Source organism: Beta vulgaris, chromosome 4 (assembly GCF_026745355.1).
Source record: "Beta vulgaris subsp. vulgaris cultivar EL10 chromosome 4, EL10.2, whole genome shotgun sequence".
Taxonomy (NCBI): domain Eukaryota; kingdom Viridiplantae; phylum Streptophyta; class Magnoliopsida; order Caryophyllales; family Amaranthaceae; genus Beta; species Beta vulgaris.
Window position 1 is genome coordinate 15,651,833 of NC_079205.1, and position 19,134 is coordinate 15,670,966.

The 19,134-nt window shown below is 36.2% G+C and overlaps 2 protein-coding genes across 5 annotated transcripts; one reads left to right on the plus strand and one right to left on the minus strand.

Moving 5' to 3' along the window:
• Positions 1 to 1,665: 1,665 nt before the first annotated feature.
• LOC104891386 (uncharacterized) lies at positions 1,666 to 10,251 on the plus strand. Of its 4 annotated transcripts, XM_048642834.2 has the most exons (5): positions 1,666 to 2,615; positions 5,555 to 5,737; positions 8,741 to 8,929; positions 9,032 to 9,132; positions 9,986 to 10,251. In XM_048642834.2, exons 1-4 carry the CDS (start codon positions 1,710 to 1,712, stop codon positions 9,059 to 9,061), a joined length of 1,308 nt encoding a protein of 435 aa, XP_048498791.1. In that variant the 5' UTR covers positions 1,666 to 1,709; the 3' UTR covers positions 9,062 to 9,132; positions 9,986 to 10,251. The 4 variants fall into 4 exon arrangements, with proteins under 4 accessions (XP_048498791.1, XP_048498789.1, XP_048498795.1 ...); XM_048642832.2 differs by lacking the exons at positions 8,741 to 8,929; positions 9,032 to 9,132; positions 9,986 to 10,251 and adding an exon at positions 7,300 to 7,915; XM_048642838.2 differs by lacking the exons at positions 8,741 to 8,929; positions 9,032 to 9,132; positions 9,986 to 10,251 and adding an exon at positions 7,207 to 7,443.
• Positions 10,252 to 16,063: 5,812 nt separating this feature from the next.
• LOC125496507 (uncharacterized) lies at positions 16,064 to 18,921 on the minus strand. The gene is made up of 2 exons (XM_048641986.1): positions 17,101 to 18,921; positions 16,064 to 16,903 (listed from the first exon to the last, which is right to left on the minus strand). The coding sequence occupies exons 1-2, from the start codon at positions 18,919 to 18,921 to the stop codon at positions 16,064 to 16,066; spliced, it is 2,661 nt and encodes an 886-aa protein (XP_048497943.1).
• Positions 18,922 to 19,134: the final 213 nt, after the last annotated feature.

Here is a 19,134-nt window from a genome sequence, read left to right on the forward strand (position 1 = left end):
AAATTTGAAGAATTAGTCCGAAAAATTCGAATGCTTCATCTTCGTGATATATGCTAGATTCAGGGGGAGTATTATATGCGCTACACTCTTTTTCCCTTCGATCAGGTTTTTATCCCACCAGATTTTTCCTCACAAGGCGAGGCAGTTAATTTTAAGCATATAATGATACATAATAGTTGTACTCTTTTTCTCAGTTATGAATTTTTCCCACAGGGTTTTTCCTAAAAAGGTTCTTAATAAGACAACGTCTATTATGAGTTAACAATGGACATTCAAGGGGGGAGTATTGAGAGAACAATGAAATGGTAAAATCCACTGTTAAGCATAATGAAGTCCCACATTCACCTGACATGCATTTAATGCATATTGGGTAAATTTTCTCCTAGCCGCTACAAATGTTGATTTTGTGCAAATTGCACAGGGAAATTTTTACCTATAAATACCGTCATTTATAAGAAGCGAGTTTGAAAAAAAAAAAACCCGATAAAATACACTCTTATAGTCTTATGGTATATTTCTATCAATAGTTTCTCTCTATATATCTTTCACGACATGGATGAAGTAGAACTAATGGAGTACATAAATTTCAGGATTTTTTGGTAAAAACACCCTTATGTTTGGTGATTTTTAGAACAATCCCCCTTATGTTTTTTCTTTTGAAATGCACCCCCAAACGTTTTATAAAAATTTTGGTTGCACCCCAAAACCTAACGTCCGTCAAATTCAGACGTTTGTGGGGCCCATCTAAGCTATTATAACAACCACTTTATCCCCAAATCAGGACATTCCCTCTCTCACAATGGTAATTTTCCAACACCCCCAAATTGAAGCTGGTAATCCAAATTTTCGAACGGAAAATTGCAATTCCACTCTCAATTGACAATTCTTGACATCCTTCAAATCAAGTAAGTGTTACATTCATTTCTAGGCATTAAATTTTGGGTAATTTTGCGATTCTAGGGTTTATTTGCTACAATTAATTTGGGTTAATTGTTCAATTAGGGTTATAGCAACCAAATGCAATTGTCGAATTCCTGCTAAGATTTTGAGGTCATGGATGCATGACAATCCTGGGAGGAGTTTCTATGCCTGCGAATTCTCAGATGTTCATACTGGAAGAGAAGGGTGTGGATTCTTTGGGTGAATTGACAAGAACCATGAGGAGTGGCAGAAGGTGGTCATTAATGAATTGGTGCTGGAGAAGAGGTTGTTGACACATGAAGTAACGTTTTAAAAGAGTGAAATAGCAAGGATTCAAGACACTAAGCCAAAGGTTGAAAATTTCTGACTGAAGCAAGTGAGAGAGATGAATTCAAAGAACGAAGGAATTGAATGAGAGAGATGAAGAGGTTAGTTGAAGGGTTCTATTACCCAAGGATACAAATGTCATTTCACGCAACATTTAGGAGGAAAAATGAAAAAAAGGGCCCCACAAACGTCTGAATTTGACGGACGTTAGGTTTTGGGGGTGCAACCAAAATTTTTATAAAACGTTTGGGGGTGCATTTCAAAAGAAAAAACATAAGGGGGATTGTTCTAAAAATCACCAAACATAAGGGTGTTTTTACCAAAAAATCCTAAATTTCACCCACGCGGCCACGCGTGCACAACGTAGGCTCCTATAGTCCTGTCTCCTGTGTAGTCTTTAGTCTTTACCGACTTTTTTTCTCTCACAAGTTCAAGAACTGCTGAAACATTTCTGAGTGAAAATGCAACGCAGCAACTTCAATCCTCGCACGAATCCTTTCCCAACCCACCACCAAATTCATCAATTCCCCTCTCAAATTCCTCAAAACCCACCAACAATCAACCCCTACAATCCCCATTACATCCCCCAATTTCAATCCTCAAACCACCCATTTAACCCTCAAATTCCTCCATCTAATCATCCCTCTTCTTGTTCCTTAGATTACGAGCAACTAAGAGATGAAGTTATTTACCTCCATTCTCTCTGGCATCGAGGTCCTCCTCCTACCTTAAACCGTCCTTCTCAAACACCCCACTTTCTTAAACCCTCAAATTCAACTCACTACAAAAAAACCCACAAAAAATTCAAGACTTCTAAAAAAGCCCACCTCATTTCTGATAAAGAATGGCCTGTTGAATCATTACCCAAATGCCCATCTCCATCTGGGTCATCTTGGCCCGAGTTTAAGCCGCATTCGGCCCCGGTTTCTCGGCCTGCCACGGCCGAGGAGAGGGAGAAGGTGTTGGGTTTGAAGATTCATTTGAAGGGTTTGGATTCTTGCTCTGGGTTGTTTCATAGAGAGGGTGATAATGAGAGTGATGATGATGTGGAAGAAGAAGAAGATGATGATGGTGATGATGTGGAGGAGTTTGAGTTTTTTATGAAGGTGTTTGAGGAGGATAGTGAGTTGAGGGGTTATTATGAGAAGAATTGTGAGAATGGGGAGTTTTATTGTTTGGTTTGTGGGGTTATAGGGAAAAAACTTAGGAGGAAGTATAAGAATTGTGTTGCTCTTGTTCAGCATTCGATCACGATTTCGAATACGAAGAAGAGGAATGCTCATAGAGCTTTCGGGCATGTCATTTGTAAGGTTCTTGGATGGGATGTTAACCGGCTTCCGTCAGTTCCTTCTACAGTTGGGGATCAGGTGAGCGCTATTCTTTAGTGAAAAATTCCATGTTTTCTTGGGGATTTAGTAAATGTTTTGAAAAAGTATGTGGTTTAGAGCATTGAGTAATGTAGCATTATTGCATAATGAAAAATTATATTCTTCTTCTTTATCATGTACTGGTGCCGTTCTGATGTAGGTTGAGCCGTTCAGGAATGCGGTAAGGAATTGAATTTGATAGAGTAGATTAATATAACTCCTAAATCTTTGAAGTTCCATGATTGCATTATTTGACCTGTATTTTGTTCAGCTACAAAACTGAGCAAGAGATGGAATATATTATTTAGAGGAATGTGCTTCATGGTCGTTATTGTGGAGCAATTAGGTTAAGGGGCGTGTGGTTGTCATGGGGTAAAGGGAATGGAATCAAGAAAGGGGTAGAGAGGGAAAGGAAAGCAAAACCCTTAGATGTTAAGTGTTGTTTGGCTGGTACAAAGTCATTCTCTTTCTTCCTCCTCCTACCTTTCTTCCACCATAGCACCACTACTTCCTCCCTCCCTTGTAGTGCCACCGCCACCCTTTCCCCACCCAGTAGCGCCACGAGCCCCCCCTCCTCTTCCCGCCGCACCTCCTCCTCCCCTTCCCATCGCGTCGCACAATCTCCCTCTCCGCTTTGCGTTAGACTGTCACCCCCCTGCCCGCGTCACCTCCTCTCGCTCCCCCTCCCCTTCTTGCCGCCGTCACCAGCCGTGCCTCCCTTTCAGCCATGAGGCGATCCTTGGCAGCGTTGCACTTCTCCCAATTTTTTTAGGGTTTGTGGTGAACAATGGTTTAGGTGGTGGATGACAGAGGTGGTTTGTGGGTGAACGATGGTTTGGTTGGTGTGGAGGAGACGAGGTGTTGTGCGATGGTTGGGTGGTCAAATGGTAGTGGTTGGGTGGTCAATTGGTGGTTGAGTGGTCAAGGAGATGGTCAATGAAAGAAAAGGGTAAGTGAAACCTTATATGGATGGGGGTAGAAGAGTAGAGGACTTTGGGGGTAAAGAGAGGGTAAAGGGTTTCATTAAATGGAGTAAACAAACAACAAGTAAGGGAATCAAGTTTCAGAATACCATTAACTAAAAGCCCCCTAAAGGATATCTACTAAAACTCTTCATACTTGCTAAAGTGATATTAGCATGATCAAGAGTCTTAAGCTAAGGAGGAGTATCCACATATTATAGGCTTTGCGTAGTCCCGTGTGCTTGGTATTCACTAAAGTGATATTTGAATTAAGGGTAAGTTCACTTTTACGAATATCAAGTTCTAATTCAACAAAAATAAGTATTAAAGACATGGCCTTAGTTAGATTGTGTTTGCGTAGCTATACAATGGTGCTGTATACTCTTTTGAGATGTCGGAAAAGTTGTACATCTCTAGTTCCTAAATTAGTAAAGAATATGCTTGACGTGTGATCATGATTTCCCTACTTTCTAAAGAATGAGGGAGAGAACTATGGAGCTACGAGGGACACACCTATTACATACGTTGGTGTAGGAAAATCATGCTAAAGCCTAAGATATGATAGATTAGGACTGTATGATAACTATTCTTGGATGGAGGGAGAAGATAGATTTAAAGCACAAAAGGATCACATTACAAATGAAAATACTGCTTTTTTTTTTTTACATTACCCACCTTTTTTATTATAAGTAAATTGTCATGCTAATCTTCTCAACATATTAATAGCTTTGGAATTTTCCCTGGTGCCTAAGAGCTCAATTTCATTATCTAGGAGTTAAATTGCTAAGGGATTCAAGACAACACCAAATAATGAAATATTTGATAAAGCACAACATTGAAGACTATAGTAATGGGAGAAACTCTTTGAGAGCTCTGAGTATTGAGCTATTTGGTATAATGTAACAACCGATGGTAATTGATAGGAGAAGGGAGGCAAAGTAACAAGGTAAAGATCTGAAATTACGATGTAAGGAAAAGTGGCTGGTTATGATTCTTCTATTGTTCCATGATGCACATCTGTGAAATGAGAAATTAGTATGTAAGTGGCATCCTAGACTCAAAACAAGCTTTAGAAATGACGAAGAGAAAGGGAGAGGTTGCGTAAGAGACACAAAGGGTAGTATGCAAATATCAGGAAAGATTTTGTTAAAGGCTAGAGAGCTTAGTCTGTCCCTAAAAAGTCTTTAGCAAGACGAAAAATTGGAATTCAGCTTTTAAATTGATAGCAACTTGGGAAAAAAATTCAAGGTCCTGCTCAAGAGACTAATAATTGTGTGTTTATGTTTGCTCTGTTGGTTTGATATTTTAGAATGTTTGCTCTGTTGGTTATGATTCTTCTATTGTTCCATGATGCACATCTGTGAAATGAGAAATTAGTATGTAAGTGGCATCCTAGACTCAAAACGAGCTTTAGCAATGCCGAAGGTCTCTTGAGTAGAAAACCCATAAGGGAGGGGTTGCGTAAGAGACACAAAGGGTAGTATGCAAATATCAGGAAAGATTTTGTTAAAGGCTAGAGAGCTTAGTCTGTCCCTAAAAAGTCTTTAGCAAGACGAGAAATTGGAATTCAGCTTTTAAATTGATAGCAACTTGGGAAAAAAATTCAAGGTCCTGCTCAAGAGACTAATAATTGTGTGTTTATGTTTGCTCTGTTGGTTTGATATTTTAGAATGCCAAAGACCTTATCCTTTGTTATTGTCAATTGATATCCAGAGATGTGAAATGCACTGCATGTTTTTTTCAATGTGAACTCAAGATCCCATAGCTGCATGTTTATTGCTGACTTTTACCATGCCTACGCCCATGTGGAATATGTTTTTTGAAGTTTCAATCTATATAGACAGATGAAACCGGTGGAAAGCAATATCAGTATCTTTAACAGGTTGCAACCACCTGTGTGTGAAGGCTGATAAGCTGTGGTGAAATGTTGATAATAAGTATTGTAGTGTAATAATTTTTGTTGGAAATTTATTGTAGGGTGAGGTCAACAACCATGCTGATGGTGGGAAGGACAATTCTGCTGTTGTCGAGAGGGAAAAAGACTTTGCAAACACCAGTCATAGTGAAGCAGGCACAAAAGTTAAGCCTGATGCTATTCAGATGGAGAATGATAGTGCTCTGGACGCAGCGTGTCTTGCTAGTGAACTGACTGAAACTGCAGTAAGTTACAATCATGAATTCATCAATTCTCAGCTCTCTGTGGATTTCCAGTTAAGCTCGGAGCATGTGTTGTATAGCAAATCTCGTAATAGTATATATTGTTAGCATGTATGTATGTTTCCCATCATTTTGGCTACTTTCTTATATTTCATAATAGTTTAATTTATTAGCATGTATGATAGGAGTAATAACACGTACGGTTCTGGTGTAATCCAGTCTTCCGTATTAGGTGACAGGTCATGGACTTTCTTTCCATATCTTTTCTTGGGTTTGTGATTTGATGAACATGTAATTGCTGTTATTAGTTGTTTGGATAAGTTGATCTATGTCTTACTTGAAAACTAATGTATATTAGATGATGAGGTGGGGAAAAGGAGTATACTCTTTTGAGATGTTGGAAAAAGTTGTACACTTTCTAAAGTATTAACGAATATGCTTGACGTGTGGATATCCTGATTTCGGTAATTTCCAAAGAATAAGGGAGAGAACTAAGGAGGTATGAGGGGCACACTTATTACATACGGTGATGTAGGTTAATCATGCTAAAGCCTTAAATATGACGGATTAGGACTATATGATGACTGTTCTTGGATGGAGGGAGAAGATAATTTTAAGGCGCAAAAGGATCACATTACAAATTTACAACCGAGAGTACCACTTATTTCTTCATTACTTACCTTTTTTTTCTGAAAAATGAATTATTTCTTCGGAATTTCCCAGGTGCCTAAGGGCACAACTTCATTATCCAGGAGGAGATGAATTGCTCAGGGGATTTAGGACAATCCCAAATAATGAAATTTTTGTAAAGCATAACATTTAAGACCAGAATAATGGGAGAAACTCTTTTACTGAGCCATTAGATATAATGTACCAACTAACAAGGATGGTAATTGATAGAGATAAATGGCTGGCTATGATCCCTTCTATTGTTCCACGATGCACATTGTAAAATAAGAAATTAGCATATTATTAGCATCCAAGATTCCAAATGAGCTTTAGAAATGACGAAAGTCTCTTGAGTAGAAAATGATAAAATCCATAATGGGAGGAATTGCGCTTGCGCAAGAGACAGAAAGGGTAACATGCGAAAATCAGGGATATTTTTGCTAAAGGCTATTTGTTCCTAGAACAGTATTTTAAAGCAAGATGAAATTTTGGAATTGAGCTTTTAAAACTGATAGCAACTGAGAAAAAAAAAAATCAAGGTCCTGCTCAAGAGACTAATAAGAGTTGTGTGTTTATGTTTGCTCTCCTGCTTTGATATTTAGAATGCTTTGTTCATGTTAATCGATATCCAGAGATGTCAAATGCACTGCATAGTTTTTCCATTGTGATCTCAAGATCTCATAGCTGCATGTTATTGCCGACTTTTGCCATGCCTACACCTGTATCATAGAATACGTACTTTGAAGTTTGACTCTATATAGACAGATGAAACTGATTGAAAGCATTATCAATATCTTTAACAGGTTGCAACCACCTGCCTATGAAGGCTGATTAGTTGGGGTGACATGTTGATAAAAGTACTGAAATGCAATAATTTTGGTTGGCAATTATTGTAGGGTGAGGTCAACAACCATGCTGATGGTTGGAAGGACAATTCTGCTGCTGTTAAGAGGGAAGAAGACTTTGCAAACACCAGTTATAGTGAACCAGGCACAAAAGTTAAACCTGATGCTATTGAGATGGAGAATGATAGCGCTCTGGATGCAGGGTCTCTTGCTAGTGAACTGTCTCAAAGTGCGTTAAGAACCTGTAATAGACTGATACAAATGGGGAGGGGGATCTTAGGGATGTTAGTTAAGGGTAGCTCTAGGAATAAGTTAGAGAGTTAGTGGGGAAGAAACTCTATAAATAGAATAGATTGAGAAGAGAGAAATTGCTGAGAATATTAGAGGGTTTAGTAGTTTAGTTTTGGGAGAGAAGCAAGGCTCTCGAAAGCTTGCTACTACCTTTATTTTGCTGTCAATTTCCGGATTATCAATCACAGATCGGTTTCCCTTCTTAATCTTCTTCTTTAATCTGCTTTAGTGACGCCAGTTCATTACAGTTACAACCATGAATTCATCAATTCTCAGCTCTTTGTGGATTTCCAGTTGAGCTTGGAGCATGTCATATATGATTTCTCATAATAGTATATAAGTTAGCATGTATTTATGTTTCCCATCATTTTGGCTACTTATGTTTCGTAATTGCGTAATTTATTAGCATTTATGATAGCAGTAATAGCACTACGTATGGTTCTGGTGTAATCCAGTCTTCTGTAATAGGTAACAGGTCATGGACTTTCTTTTCATAGCTTTTCTCAGGTTCGTGATTTTATGAACATGTAATTGCTGTTATTTTGTTGTTTGGATAAGTTGATCTATGACGTACTTGAGTACTTCTATAATTAGATGATCAGTGGGACAAAGGACATGTGATGTCATGTCAATATTTGTTGATCTAGTTATTTAATGCGCAATTATATTTTGGCAACGTATTTAATGCGCAATTGGCGCTACTATATATATTCGCTCCCAAGATGTGCATCTACATCATAGTGATAGAAGTCTAGGTATTGAGATTGTGTAAAAATCTTTGCTTCAGAATGTACCTTCTAAAAAGAAAAAAATCCGAGTTTTTATTAAAAGAATATTCTTTTGTTTAATTTTGAACTCTCTAGATTCTGCCTGTCTTTTTCTTGCTAGGCTTTGACTTGGTACTTGAGTGGATTGATTAATAAGACCTTTCAGATCTGAATATGCTGTTGGTAATTTGTTTCCTGTAGTCTCTTTCTCTGGCTGAGTGTAGGGATTTGACTGGTTTATGGAAGTATGTAACAGTTGCTTGTTTATGTGTACTTAAAGTTGATTGATTATTGTGACCTCTCAGATGTGAATATGCTGATGATCATTTGTATCTTGTAGCCCTTTTCTGTGGCTGCATGTAGGGGTTATAATTTTAGAGTTAGTGTACTGTTGCATTTTACAATTGAATTGATTTGTTTTATATATGGAACAGAAAGAGAGTGAGGTCACTGTTAATGGATGTGAGACTGATGGTCAAGGAGGTTTTCAAGAGGACAGAGTTTGTTGTAATTCTGAAAATGCTCAGTTGGAGAAAAACAATACTACTGATTTTGCTCAGGAGGTTTCAAATAAACTACTAGAAGGATGTTCCGCGCTTGGAGGCGAATCAGTTGATTGTGGGGTGAGTTAAGTTCATGAAGTCGGTATTTCACTTCTGTGCAATTTTTGAGCTAGAACATAGCTAATGACACTGTGTTTCCTGCTTGACTCTCGTGAATTGAAGGTATCATTAACAGGAGATGTTGCCAAGTAATATAGTTGGAAAGTGCGCCTTGGACTTGGAGAGTTGGAGATCTAGGATGAAGTGTATAGCCAATAGTAAACGTGAGTTGCTCATTATACTTGAAAGCTCAAAGTGTATGATCATTTCAACTTCTATGTTGTTCTGGTAATGCTGTCTTTTATGAAGGCCATGCAATTCATGTTCTTGTAAGCTCATATTCCCTGCGGGAGGAGGAAAGGGTAACTCCTGCTGTTTTATTATTCTTATATGATTTAAGCTGCCATTTTTTACCTGCCTTTTGCTTTTAGAATTATCTGCTAGTTCTTGCCAGTTTTCACGAGGAATGGCAACCTCTGTCTTAATATGGAAATTCTCCCAGATGATTGCGTATTTCTATCATTTTAGATACTTTCCAAATACTTCAGAATAGGGCAAATTAGTGAACTGGTTTTGAATGAGACATTTGTTCAGTTGTAGTCTACTGTTGTGCAACTATTAGCAAAAGCCACACATGCATAGTATTCAAGTTGATTTGGGTGTTTGAAAATGTACAACAGACTTGTTCAGGATTTCTTGAAGTCTAGAGATCTGTTCATTATGAGTGGGCGATGTCTAAGTTTGAATTGTCTGACAACTTGTTGCTCCTATGCCACACCCAGTCATTTCATTGATTTTGTGGCCTGAGGTCTCAAGTCCTTTCCTTACTCCAAAAAACACTTAATAGTAGCTTCCAGGTTTTGTTTTGTATGATGCTGCTCTATAAGGGACGTCTGCACTGCTAAAGAGGAGCAGATATCTTTTATTCATCAACATTATTCAGCTGCTTATTGTTGTGGCACACTTAAGGGTGATAAATTGTCTTTTTGAGCTGGTAGTTGTGGCATTGGGATTGTGTTTATGCATTTATACTCCTATGTCTAATATGATCATTGTGACATCGATTTCCATTTGCAGGCCTGATATACATTCGATGAAAATTCACATTGTATATGTGCAAGTTCGAGAATTGAAGAGTAGAGTACCAACTTCCAGTTTGGTATCGAGGTTACATTTTGGTACTGTGACTTTATTTTGGTACCACTTTGACTTAGTTTTGGTACTAATTTTTTGTCTTTTTTTGCATCTCACTATGAGACGCGTATAACTCCTCGTACTTTATTGAGTTTGTCTTTCTTGTTCCTGTTTTTTCCTCGTTTTGACAAGATTGTAGACACTGGCTACGTTTTGACAAGATTGTAGACACTGGCTAACAAAATTTTTCCATCAGCTAGCAATGTGTGTATGTAGATATTACTGATGTGGTGTTGCTTAACAATTGATTAGAAATGAGTTAAAATGAAATGACTGAATGTAAACGTTAGAATTATAACGAAATTAAGAGGAAAGATGGGGGTAAAGCCAAGCAAAAAGGACGAAAATTGTGGGTGGTAGTAAGTCCATCAATCCACCAAGTTTGTGGATGTTAATAGTTCCATCCATCTTGTACTAAAAAGTCCAAATTAATCTCATATTATATGTTTTTAGGTAAGGAAAAATTGTCAAGAATAAGTCAACCTTTGCGTTGACCACTTTTAATAAGTCAACTTTCATTTATTCCAGTAGTAAGTAAAGCTTGTACATGAATTAGCTTTTAACAAGTTCTTTTACTTATGACCTGAACAACCTGTAAACTTTCATTTTAAACTTACCATTCCCTTTGACTTGTTGACTCTGGAAAAAAAATTCCCTCCACATTTCATTTCCCCTAACTATTCTTATAACACACTCTCTCTCTCCTGTTCTTCTTTCACGACATGACTGGATAAAAGCTAATTGTCATGCAACCTTTTTTTTCACATTGTAATTTCTTAAGATTGCTGAGGGTGGTTTGTCCACAGTATGGCCTTGGAAGATGGTTTATCTTCGAAGTAAGTTTTACCATTCCCCAACAAAAAAGAGTATAGCAGCTGAGCAACTGGCAAGCCTCTTAAAAAGTTAAATATTCTGATTTCCCATCTCCAGTGTAATAACTGTTCTTTTACAAAATGAGAACACAAGGAAAAGTTTTTCAGAAGATGATTAAATTCCTTTTCTCCCACAATTTCACAAGCTACGAAGTGTAAACACCGTGATCCATTTTGGCCTGGTCAAAAGTGAGCATATTCAGGCTGTGCTGTCAACATTTATAAGAAATTCTGAAATTCCATATCTAGTTTCCTAATTGTTCTTTTTGAAAATGAAAACACTAATTATTCTTTTTGGAAATGAAAACACCATAACGCAAGGGAAGGCTTTTGAGAACAGGGTCGAATTCTTTCTCTCCATCCTTAATCCTTCCGTCACCCCCATTCTATCATCCACCCAGACTCCAACAACCCACTGCTCATCAGCCACAATCACTTATTTGACCATGGAATATTTTTTGTCCCATTCGCAGAAGAATTCAGAAAATATAATTTAATTGTTGTCTAAATCCTTTGAATTTCAAAATCTATTTTTTCTCACAGGTGTGTATTCTAGAACTCATTAAATTGTTCTCTAGAAGATATTTGCACTGCTTGAATTTGATAAAAGTTCCCTGAGAAACTCAAAACTGAACAAAATTGTAGGGGCGATACAAAACCCTAGCTGAATTCGAAGAATTCTCAGATCCACACGAGCTTTGTCTTCGTGATGACATGTTTAAGAGGGAGGAAAAAAACGAAAAGGAGGAAGAAGTGAAGAAGAAGCAGAGTATCAAAGAGGGAGGAAGAAGCAGTTGGTGGGTTTTATAACAGGTGGGAAAAAATTTAAAAGATTAATTGCAATAAACCTAACGGATCTTTAATTAACTGTTGGAACCTACTATTGCAGGTTACCATTTAAAAAAACTTGAAAAAAGCTAATTCATGTACAAGTTTTACTTGCTACTGGAATAAATGAAGGTTGACTTGTTAAAAGCGGTCAACGTAAAGGTTGACTTATTCTTGACAATTTTTCCTTTAGGTAATTATCAAACATGTTTTGGGTGTTATCAAACACTAATCACAATCCATTTTCATTATTAATTAAAGCAATCTTATGGGGATTGAACAATCATGTCATTGGGTTCATTACGACCAATACTTCACCTAGCTCCATTGATTTGATCTTTGGGTCCTCATTGTCCATTTTTGTATAAAAAAATCAAAATTAATCTCATATCAAATGATTTTAGTTAATTATTAAATATGTTTTGGGTATTATCAAACATATCCAATCACAATCCATTTTCATTACTAATCAAAACAATCGTATGAAGATTGGACAATCATGTCACTAGGTCCAGTAGGTCGAATACTTTAGCAAATTCCATTGACTTGAGTTTTTGGCCCCATTATTCATCGTTGTACTAAAAATTCCAAATTAACCTCATATCATATGCTTTTAGGTAATTACCAAACACGTTTTGGTCATTATCAAACCTATCCAATCACAATCCATTTCTATTACTCATCAAAACAATTCTATGGGGATTGGACAATCATATCACTTGATCCATTAGGCCCAATACTTCATCAAATCCCATTGACTTGAGTTTTGGACATTCATTGTCTCTACTTATACAAAAAAAAAACCCAAATTTAACCGTAAATCATATGTTTTAAAGTAATTACTAAACATGTTATGAAGATTATCAAACCTATTAAGTGGAGAATGTTCTCCCAATCACAATATTTTATCATTACTTATCAAAGCAATATTATGTAGATCAGACAATCATGCTGATTCTATTAGACCTAATACCTCACCAAACTTCATTGACTTGAGTTTTAGGCCCCTCCATTGTCCTCCTTGTCCTAAAAAGCCTAAATTAATCCAAAATCATATGATTTTAGGTAATTACCAAACATGCTTTGGGTATTACCAAACATATTCAATCACAATTTATTTCCATTACTCATTAAGGTAATGCTATAGGGATTGAACAATCATGCCACTGGATCCATTATGCCTAATATCTCACCTAACTCCAGACTTGAGTTTTGAACCCCATTATCTTTTCTTGTACTAAAAAGTCCATATTAACCCCAGATCATACGCTTTTAAGTAATTACAAAACATGTTTTGGGCTTTATCAAAACTATTCAATCATAATCCTTTTCATTACTCATAAAAAATCTCAAATTAACCCCGGATTATATGCTTCTAGTTGTTTGTGCATTACCAAACCTATCAATCACAATCCATTCCCATTATTCATCAAAGCAATATCATATATTCATATGGGGATTGGACAATCATGTCGCTAGGTCATTAGGCCCAATATCTCGTTGAACCCCCGTTGACTTGAGTTTTTTGGGTCCCCATTATCCCTCATTGTACTAAAAAGCCCAAATTAATCCCAGATAATACTCGCTCCGTCCCAAAATACTCTTGACACTTACCACACATATTTTTAGATGATAAGTTGTTGTTTAGTTATCAATTGTTATTTTACTGAAAAGTAGATGTGATAAGAATTAGTAGTTAGTAAAAGTAGTATTATTTTATTTTAAGCAGAGATAATGTGGATCATGGTTAGAGTTGGTAGGTAATAAGAGTGATATTATTTTATTCGGAGGATCAGAGAGTGTGGGCCAATAGTTAAAATGTAGAATGATTAAAATAATAGTGGGTCACATCCCAAAATAGAAGTGTAAAGAGTATACTAGGACAGATAATAAAGGCAAGTATAAAGAGTATTTTGGGACAAATGGAGTATGATTTTAGGTAATTACCAAACATATTTTGGGTATTACCAAATATCCAATCACAATCCATTCCCATTACTCATCAAAACAATCATATGAGGATTGTACAATAATGCTATTTAGTCTCTATTAGGTGATTAGGTCCAATACCTCACCAATCCCCATTGACTTGAGTTTTGGAACCCATTGTCCCTACTTGTACTAAAAAACCCAAATTAACCACATATCATATGATTTTAGGTTATTATCAAACATGATTTGGACATTACCAAACATATCCCATCACAATACATTCCCATTACTAATCAAAGCAATTCTATGTGGATTGCAAAATCATGCCACTGGGTCCATTAGACCCAATACATCACTAAATCCCATTGATTTGAGTTTTGTTCCCCCCAATTTCCCTCATTGTAATAAAAAGCCCAAATTAACCTCATATCATATGCTTTCATGTAATTAACAAACATGTTTTGGTTATTACAAAAAAATATTTTGGGCATTACTAAACCTATTAAGACATTCTTATCTCTTACATGTTGTGACTTTATAACTCTATTTGGCTTATTTAGATTAACACATTCATATTATATTGATTAATTTGTACTTATAATTGTTTATTTCAATTATTTATATTCAATACACTTTGGAATTGGAGGTTTTGAGATTTTTCTTAGTTTCCGTCATGTTTTGGTAATTACTGAAACCCATTTTAGTAATTACCTAAAGTGTCCGTTCCGAAATCCATTTTAGTAATTACCTAAAGTGTCCGTTCAATCAGCTTCTTCCAACTTCATCTTCAACCTTTCGATTTTTTCTTTCTCCTATGGAATTCTTCATCTAGTTTGACAATGGTTATCAATACTCAAAAAACGCACAAATCGGTCCCAAATCGGCGATTTTCCAACATTTTACAACAATCCAAATCATGTTTTTGTTAAATTCATAATGACCTAGAATTTTGATTTTGAGTTTCTTTGTTCATCTATTTCATGAATTTATAAAAATGAAATAGAGGAAAGGGAAAAATAATTCCCTAGAAAGCAAAATGTTGCTCCCTTGGTCGGATTTCGATCATTGACCACCTTTTCTAACGTATATACCTTTTTCTTCTCGTTATTTTCTTTTCTGTTCTTTCTCTATTTGTTAACCTAAATTTGGCAAATAACGATATCTTATACTAATTTCAAAGGCGAAAATTAACTTTTTACAACAATTTCTACTTTCTAGTCATTGTAAACCTCAAAGAACATACCATTCATGCAAAATAACATGAACTTTTTAAACATCTTTTCAAGATAAAATTAACACAATTTGAAATTAAAGAACATGTAAAATCTCCATTATAAAAGAATAAAGGTCGTAATGAAAAGAACATATTGTAAATGAACATCTAATTTAAATCAAAAGAACATACTTTTTAAATTAAAATTTGAAAAAAAGAATATGGCCAACAACCATACTATTTAAAAGGTAAAACAAGTTGCAAGATTTAAGGAAACAAATAACAACATTTTTCTTAAAATCACGTGAAAATTCTATTGTGCTCCCGGGAGCACAGTGCACACCATGCACCAGGTAAATTTGTTGCATTTCCGATAAGTAAATGTTCTATTTCAACAAATGTTCATTTTAAGCATATTTTTCAGCAAAAAAAATATGTTCTAGTTTTCGTAAAAATTGTTCTAATTTCAATAAACAACTGTTCTATTTCAACAAATGTTCGTTTTAAGCTTATTTTTCAGCAAAAAATTATGTTCTATATTTTGTGAATCTGTTTTATTTTCGATAAGCAAATGTTCAATTTCAAAAAATGTTCTTTTAAAACTTATTTTCCACCAAAAAATAAGTTCTATTTTCACTAAAAATATGTTCTATATTTGATAAGTATATGTTCTATTTAAGTAATTAAATTCTAGTAATGTTTCACTTCAACCAAAAATGTTCATCTTCGTATTTGGATTCTGGTAATGTTCTACTTCAACAGTTAAATGTTCTTTTTCATAAATGAATTTTTGTAATATTCCACTTCAACAATAAAATGTTCGTTTTCTTAAATGAATTTTGTAATGTTCCACTTCAACAGTAAAATGTTCGTTTTCTTATTCGTAAATGTTCGTTTTTGTGTTCGTAAATGTTCTATTTTGTTTTTTTTTTTTTGGTAAAATGTAAGAGATATTATACCAAAATCAGTAAGTTCCACCAAATACAGAGACATAAACACCAAACAACATCAAAGCTAGCCTACACACCCCCTACTTACAATCAAAACACATCAAACAAAAAACACCCTACTGAGCTATACAAAAAAACTCACACCTTCAACTAATTTTATCTGTTACTAACTCACATCTGCTGTTAATTTTTCCAGCCATTCCTTGTCTTCTCTAGACCATTTACTTGTCACCGGATGCTGAAACCTAATACAAACAGTCTTTTTGATGTTACGAACCACAACAGTAGGACAAGGAACCTTAAGGTTCCAAATTGCGTTGTTTCTGGCTCTCCACACTTCATAGACAACTGCTGTCAGGGCAGCATACCAAATCTTCTGTCTTCTCTTGCTTCTATAATTACTTCCCCATTTCTTCCAATGAGTATAAAGACATTCAGTTGCAGAGCTTTGTTTCCCTAACCACTGCATAATGCCATGACACACTCTCTTGCTGAATGGACATCTAAAGAATAAATGCTGATCATCTTCAGTATCTTGTTCACACAGTGCACAAGTGTCTTCTCTGCTTATTCCTATTTTCAGCATCTTGTCTCTTGTTTTAAGCTTGCCTTTCATAGCCATCCATGCTATTAGTGAGTGTTTAGGAATATTAAACGAATTCCATACCCAGTTATGCCATCTGATTTTCTCACCTTCAGGATGCAGCCACTTATACCCTGACTTAATAGTGTATTTTGCATCAGTGTTTAACCATTTGTCACCAGTGTAAGCCTGTTTCATCTTCTCTTTGACTTTGCATATATTCTTCCAGCACCAGCTAGCATTCATTGGAGCTTGATACTCCCACCATGATGATTCCTTAATATAAACTGAATGGATCCATTTGATCCATAACAAATCAGCTTTTTCTGTTATTTGCCATACATACTTCCCAATGGCAGCTACATTCCAGCTTATGCATTCTCTAATCCCTAAGCCTCCCCTATTTTTTGCATAACACACCTCCTACCATGCTATAGGAGGGGGTTTAGAGGTATAAACTTTCCCTTCCCATAAGTAGGCTCTACAGATTCTTGTTATAGCCTCCAAGACACTTTTAGGCAATAAAACACTTGAGCCCAGTAAGTGTGTAAGTTTATTAAGACTGCATTAATCAATGTCACTCTCCCTGCATATGAGAGATGTCTGGAGCTCATGCATACCATTCTCTTCAAAACTTTGTCCACCAACACTTCACAATCTTCTTTAGAGATTCTTTTTGAGGTAATAGGCACCCCTAAGTATCTAAAGGGGAATTGCCCTTTCTGAATTCCAGTAACTTGTAAAATTCTCCTATGAATCTCCTCTTTCACATTCCCAAAATATGCAGTTGTTTTTTCAGCACTAGCACACAAGCCTGAGGTAACTGAGAATGTTTTTAACACTCTTTTTATCATGATTGCAGACTGAGGTACCCCTTTGCAAAACAACATCAGATCATCAGCAAATATCAGGTGTGACAGCTTTAATTCAGAGCATCTATAATGAAAGTCAAATTGAGTTTTCTTCTGCATTTTCTTCATTAACCTTGAAAAATACTCCATAGCAATGACAAATAGAAGAGGGGAAATAGGGTCTCCTTGCCTCACCCCTCTCTTCCCTTGAAAGAAACCACATAATTGCCCATTTATACTCAATGAATAACTGGGAGTAGTCACACATAACATAACCCAGTTTACAAAGTTTTCTGGAAATTTCAACCCTAGCAACATTTCCTTAATGAATTCCCAGTCAAGAGAGTCATAGGCCTTGCGCAAATCTAGTGTTGTATCCTGAGGTTGTTCACATTTAGGAATTAAACATAATGTAGTGTTGTTTATCTGCTTTAGTATCTTCCCAGAGATGAAGAAATCTAGGACACCCTCAGTGACATCCTCCCCAAGAACCTCCCATGGCTTCTTAAAAAAGTGACTTGAATAACCATTAGGGCTTGGAGCCTTGTTGTCTTCAATTTCTCCCAAGGCCTGCTTTACATCCTCACTACTAAAAGGTTGACACAAGTCTCCTTGCTGTCTTGAATTCAATTTCTCACCTTCATTCAACACACTGTTACTAACCTTTTTCCTATTAGGAAATTCATTCCCTAGAAGGTCCTTATAAAACTCCATAAAAGCTTTTTCAATTTCTTCCTGATTTTCAGCCCACACACCCCACCTATCTTTCACTTTATAAATGTGATTTTGACCTCTTCTTCTCAAGCACGCATGAAAATAAGTTGTGTTTGAGTCACCACCCTTCAACCATTCACATTTAACTTTCTGCTGAAGAAATGACATTCTAGCTTGATTCAGTGCCATATATCTCCTTCTAGCTTCACTTTCACTTGCCTGCAACTCATGATTTCTCAGGTCTGAATGCAGTTGTTTCTGGATGCTAATTAGCTTCTTATAAGCCAGATCTGCCTCATTCTCTATATTAGAGAATTTACTCTTGTTTAGCTCTTTCAAGTCCCCTTTTAGCCCCTTCAATCTCCTCACTACTTTAAACATAGCACATCCTGTATATTGTTTGTGCCAACCTCGCATCACAATGGCCTCAAACTCAGCTGCTTGTGTCCACATATTGAAGAATCTAAACACCTTTGAGGCACCACCCTGATTATCTTCAAAGTGTATGATACATGGAGTATGATTAGATATACTCTCAGGAAGGAAGTGTGCCTTTGCTCCTTCAAATTTCACCATCCATGCTTCATTCACAAACACTCTATCTATTTTCGAATAGACCCTCTCTTCCCCCTCTTGTTTATTTGACCAAGTGTAGAACGGACCCACACTCACCATATCCTGCACCTCACAGTCCCACAGACATCTTCTTATCCCTTCCACCTCATGAAGAGTCACATTAGATCCCACTCTCTCATTGAAGTTAACCACATTGTTGAAGTCCCCACAAATTACCCAAGGTTCACTCCTTATCTTCAATCTCTTCAAATCCTCCCACATCATCATTCTTTCAGCAAGATCATTTGAACAATATACCATAGTCAAGTAGAAACACATATATACCTTTCCCCTTGTGTGTAACCTTACTATGGATATATTGAGCTCTGCTTTCCAAAATTTCCACCTCAAATTTATTGTGTAGCCATATCAACCATATTCTACCACCTTTATGATAGGAATAATTAGCCACAATACTCCAATTAGGACAAACTCTAGGATAAACCTTATCAACATTCTTAGGTTTAACCCTAG